Source organism: Zerene cesonia, unplaced genomic scaffold, assembly GCF_012273895.1.
Source record: "Zerene cesonia ecotype Mississippi unplaced genomic scaffold, Zerene_cesonia_1.1 Zces_u006, whole genome shotgun sequence".
Lineage (NCBI taxonomy): Eukaryota > Metazoa > Arthropoda > Insecta > Lepidoptera > Pieridae > Zerene > Zerene cesonia.
This window is the reverse complement of record NW_024045136.1, coordinates 1,200,745-1,206,837: the sequence shown is the minus strand read 5'-3', so window position 1 is coordinate 1,206,837 and position 6,093 is coordinate 1,200,745. Positions and strand designations below refer to the sequence as shown.

General features: G+C 34.4%; 1 protein-coding gene across 1 annotated transcript in view; it reads left to right on the top strand.

Moving 5' to 3' along the window:
* The window catches only part of LOC119838889 (UDP-glucosyltransferase 2-like), a 20,476-nt gene extending 16,583 nt beyond the window's left edge, over positions 1-3,893 (top strand). The window contains exons 5-8 of the mRNA XM_038365033.1: positions 1,832-2,051; positions 2,522-2,741; positions 3,332-3,435; positions 3,724-3,893. Of these exons, the coding sequence (XP_038220961.1) occupies positions 1,832-2,051; positions 2,522-2,741; positions 3,332-3,435; positions 3,724-3,893 (714 nt within the window). The remainder of the gene's footprint in view (positions 1-1,831; positions 2,052-2,521; positions 2,742-3,331; positions 3,436-3,723) is intronic.
* Positions 3,894-6,093: the final 2,200 nt, after the last annotated feature.

Below are 6,093 nucleotides of genomic sequence, written 5' to 3'. Positions count from 1 at the left end.
ACAAATTTATTTTGATAATAGTAAATGTGGTTTAAAAATTAGTATTTTAATTATTTTTATAATAGGGGAGAAATATTTATCTATACGAAATTATTTATAGAGATATATAGAACATTTGTTCATAGAAAAATTGTATTCTTGGGTTAAAAATAATATTGAGTTAAGTTTAAATGCAAACTAAATAAATAAATAATAAATTTAATATTAACTATAAATAAATATAATTTATTTAATATATATTATATATATTAATTCCCATTCCGTAGGACTTCGAAGATTAAAACTATCATTTCAACTTTCTCTAGTCTCAAACTATCTCTGTACCTTATTTTATTCCAATCGGTACACACGTTAAGGCGTGAAAAAGATACAGACAGACATAGATACTTTCGCATTTACTCGTATAATTTTGAGATGCGATCATTATAGTAACTTAAACTTATGAAATAGCTGCTTTTGCATTCATTTAGTCTTATCAAGATTATATAAGACTAGCTCTTGGTCGCGGCTTCGCACGCGTTATTCCGGAATTTAATACATGTAATTATACATATAAACCTTCCTCTTGAATCTTTTCAATTTTTTTTGAATTTATCCGGATTGTAAGTTGTCGGAAACAAAGACGAGGAAAGGCCATTCCATAACAGGGTTGTGCGAGGCAAGAAGTGGCGCGAAAAGCGAACTGTACTCGTGCGCCAACGTTCTAGGTGATGTGGGTGGAACTTAGCCTTATGACGGGTGGTACGATGCTGGAATTCTGCAGCAGGAATAAGACTGAATAGCTTCTCTGTGCACTGTCCATGGTACATGCGATAAAAGGCACACAGCGATGCGACATCTCTTCGTGGATCAAGCCGATCAGTAAGTTTTGGGTCGCCAATAATTCTGACTGCTCTACGTTGGACGCGATCAGGTGGAAGGAGTTGGTATTTGGGAGCTCCGGCCCAGAGGTGAGAGCAGTATTACATCTGAGCTTTATAAAGTAGTATACGATGGGTTGGCCTGAAATACTGCCTCGCTCAATTTTTTCGAAGCTAGTTTAGCTTCACCTTCCAAGTGATCGCGGAACTGCACGTCGTCTGCACCAGGGCTGGTGTAAAAGGCATCTCCAGTATATGCAGAAGAAACAGAGTGGGTGAAAGTACACGACCTTGTGGAACGCCAGCATTCACGGGCATACAGTCTGAACTTGTTCCATCGACCAAGACTCGAAGACTACGTGCAGTAAGAAAGCTGGCAATACATTTGCGTAATTTTTCGACAGAAGAGCCCGATGATAACAAATTATGTGCTAAAGCCTTGCACCGAACCACGCTACCATTTGTTAAAAACATAATGCAAATCGGTGCAGCTGTATTATTTATCCCGAACAGACAGACAGGCAGACGATTTTATAATGTCATGTTAGCGAATTAATCACACTAATCTTATAAATGTGAAAGTTTATTCGTTTGGATGTTTGTCCTACAATCACGCTGAAACTACTGAATGGATCTTAATGAAATTTGGTATACAGACGGAGTATGAGCTGACTTGATTGACAGTATACTTTTCGTCCCGATTAAATGCTCCCTTGGGTTAAAACAGGAATCTTGATAACTGGGCGGAGCCGGGACGAGTGTCTAGTATTTGATTTTTTTATGTATTTTTCTCTTTATGTAGGATGTTGTGCTATATAAATGTACTTTATTATTAGATTACGCCTCTCAAGTTGTAAAAAATAATGAGTTCACTTCCTCTTTAGAGTCCATGAAATACATTTTGTAGACCACGCGAGCGAAGCCCCGGGTGAAAAGCTAGTATTTCATCATTCGCTATTTCTTCCCTCCAGGACCTGCAGGAACTTCTGGATTCTTCCAGTCAAGGCGTAATCTACTTCAGCATGGGTTCCGTGGTGAAGTCTTCGCAACTCATCGGAAAGGCCAGAAAAGACCTGATAGAACTGTTCGGGAGTATGAAGCAGACCGTCCTCTGGAAATTCGATGAAGACATTCAGGGCCTGCCCAAGAACGTCCACATCCGAAAATGGATGCCACAGTCTAGTATACTTGGTAAGGTAGTAAAGTTTGATGTTTGATGTATCACTAAATACTATGACTCAAAGTCGCTTTCCGCTGTCTGTATGTGTTATGTATCCTTAGACCTTAAAACTACAAAACGGACATTTATGGGTTTTATTTTAAGATTCAAGTGGAAGGTTTATATGCATAAGTAGTTTTTGCCCGCGGCTTCGCGAACGTTAAATGAGGAGTAGTTTCAAATCATCACACTCAGCTTATCAACAAATATCCAAATCAGTATAAATGAATAAACACGTTTTGTAATATAGAAGATTAAATTTATTGTTTGTTTATTGAAAGTTTCCGAAAACGACTTACCGGTTTTTAAAACAAACAGTTCAATCTAACTTAAACAAGTGATTGATTTTTTTTTAAACCCCATTTAAAGTCTACCGAAGCCTTCCCCAAAAATTATTCTTCTCTGTCCCTATTTAAAATAAAAAAACAAATTTTTTTCCCAGCGCACCCCAACCTTAAAGTATTTATTACGCACGGCGGTCTCCTCAGTATAATAGAGTCGCTGCAACATGGGGTGCCTTTACTGGCCATACCCATGTTCGGAGACCAGCCCGGTAATGTCTACCGCAGTGTTGCCGCTGGTCACGCGCTAAAGGTCGACTTTTCACCAGATATGGCTCTGGAATTGAAGAAGGCACTGCATGAAATGTTAATTAATGATAAGTAAGTTAATACTTAGAGAAATGTTTTATCTTGAGCAGTCGGATAGGATACAAAAGGTGTATTAGTGGACATAGATCCTGCAAAAGGATGGGAAAATCATAAAGGTATATACAGTGGACACATAATTAATGCTCTATGAAGCTGGTTAGAAATAGTTCTTTTGTACAAAAACGGTAGCTGACGCTTCTTGGGAGGAGTTATTGAGAGGAGTAGATTCAAAAATGGAACCAAATTACAATTTCCTATTAAAAATAAAAAGAATCACAGAACGCCAGCTGTAATAAGTTGAAAGTGCATGGAGTACTCCAGTAAGAAAACCTAAAAAAACAAAGAAATGGAGGACCTCCTTCATATATGGGGACGTCGCCTAAGAAACAAGACTTAAGTGACTTTCTACTTTAAGCTATTTTAGGATTTTTGAGTTGAGTTTTCGTGTTTTTCATTATTATCTGAGAGTTCTATGTCTAGAAATACGCTTGAGACGGGATTGATCTCAGATTTGGATAAAGGGGCATTTATTCTTCAACAAAAATAACTGTTTAAGTATAACAAAAGTCTGTGAAAATTTGTAACATTTATTTTCTTTTTAGATATCATAATAAGGCGAAATTCCTCTCAAATATGTATAAGAAACGGCCGACACCTCCGTCAGAGCTGATAAAGCATTACATTGAAATAGCTATTGAGAGCAAAGGTGAGGTCAATTCAATAAGGACCAAATTTAATGAAAAATGTAATATGTAAAAGTCCATTATTTTTTCATCATGATCAGTTACGGTGCCTTACCACTCCTTACAAGGAGAGGAGAGGCGGTCAAATATCTTCAAAAATTACATTACGTAGTACTTGAATACTCACGTAAATTAAAAGGGGTGGTTTGCACTCTTTAATACTTTAATTATTAATTACTAATTTATTGTTCGGAACCTTTAGAGTCGCGAGTCTGACTCCACTCAACCGACTTTTTTTATCATTATTCCAGGTGCGTATCATCTCCGTTCTCCCGTCAAACTTTACAAGTGGTACGAATTGTGGATGCTGGATGTAATTTTAGCTGTTTTGTTTATTTTGTGCATGGTATACTATGTAATTAAGACAATTATCAAATTCGTGATACAAAAATTTTGCTCTAGTAAAAAGAAAACTCAGTAATTATACTTCTTGGCAGATATTTTATGAAGATCTAATAAAATATAAGTACCGGACTATTGGCTTTTATTTGGTCTCCCTTAATACAAACAAACACTAGAAAGTCATAGATAAATAATATAAACAAATATTCTAATGAAAAAAAGCGCGGGAAACTTTGAACGAGGCGGGAGTGTGCTTTTAAATTTATTTATTTATTATTTAGTTAGTTATTTAATGATCAGAGAAGTATTTTAGTGTAAATAGTAACAGTTTTATATTATATTGGTAAGTTGTCTATTCATTGTTAATATAATTATGTAAATTGTTGGAAATTACAAATGGCTGAAGGATCCTCCGGATCCTTTGAATCAAGTATCAGGTCCTGGGCCTGGTCTCTCTGTCGCGAGTTATGTAACCCTCTATTCCAATGATGATAATTTAGATGCAGATCTCGAGTGGGAACAAGAGGGTAATAGGAAATGGTAATAATGGAAGGATCGGAATTTAATTTTCACTGATGCATCAAAGGCATCTTCATCTGGGTGCACTGAAATAGGCATATACCACGCGCAATTCAACATTATACAAAAAATTAAGTTACCACCGTAATCATCAGTGTTTGCTGGTGAGTGTCATTTTGAAAGCAATTGATTAGATGTTATTAGCGAAATTACCAAGAACTCTTATTATTACCGATTCTCAAAGTTCTCTACGAAGTCTTGAAAAATATCCATTTAGTAATGAGCCATAATTTTCGAAATAAGGCACAAATTACCACAACGCTTGAAAATAAATTACTTAGTATCTTTTGCTTGGATACCCAGCCACACCGGGATAAAAGGTAATGAAATGGCGAACGCCCTAGCAAAAGATGCCAAAAATAGTGGTAATACATTTCCATACATCAATTATTGCCACGATCTCAGTAACCTAAAGGAATGCTAAAAGGGAAATATTGGGAATATTATATAATAATTAACTACGGATTCCAATAAAACCTTGGTTTAGTAAAATCAAGGCAGGTAAACTAATAACAAGTGTCTTAATTCGTATGCGACTTGGACACGTACCCCTTATCATCTTACTAAAATTGGTGTATTGAATAATGAAAAAAAATAATTCTTTGCTCATATATTCTTTGCTTGCCCGCTTTATGACCATTCCTTTTTATATTTATCTCTTGAATTACTTCGTGTACCCTTTCCTATTTCTATTAATTGTCTTTGTTTTTGTCGTTGAAATAATATAAAATTGTAAATAATTATTGTATTATTTATAGTATAGTAAATTTTACATAGAAGTTGATTTTGTCTTTGATTCATTAATAATTTTTATCATATTTACATAGATTAGCGTTATTTAAAGTTGTATATCTTATAGTGATAAGCGCCACTTCTCTTATTTAAATCTGCCATTATTGTTTAAAATTTGTTTCTCTACATTTTATAACTTGACACTGGCAAATAACTCTGACTTGTTGCCATAAATAAAATTCAAATGTCAACCAATATCTTTTTTCTATACAGACACGATGGTTATCAGCCTTCCATATTAAAACGAGTTTATTGACGTTTCCTAAAACGAAGGATGTTATATTATATTTACAACTTTTTTATGTCTCCACAGGTGATTGAACTATACATAAATATAAATACTCTTTGTTCATTCCTCAAACAATGAGGTAGTTATCTGCTTATGATATAATACATATTCAATTTGTATTATCAACCAATACTTGGGTGAAGTAAGTAATTGATATAAATAACCTTATAACCATTTAAAGGTTAGTTGTCAGCGTAGATACAATTAATCAGAATGGTATAAAGTTATCGGAAACAACATTAATAGAGAATACGAATTGATGCGTAAATAATAACAAGTACCTAACTACATCAAAAACAAAAAAATTAAAATATGTACAACTAAAATGCATGAAAAAGAGAAATCAAATTCTTCTTTATTCTATAAATTACGACTGCAATAACTGACTCTCTTACTACATAAAGGTGAATGAAAAACAAGAAGGTTTAATAGGAACACACTTTATCACTCTAGCTTGGTTTTCCGCTTAAAAATTGATATCAATTTAATACAAAGCTTACAAATTATTCCTAAAACGAGTGCACAAACTAAAATTATAGAAAATATAAGCTTAATTTCATAATACTCTTGGACTGGCATGTCAAAGGCGGGAGATCTTAAATATTTCGCGCCATTATGG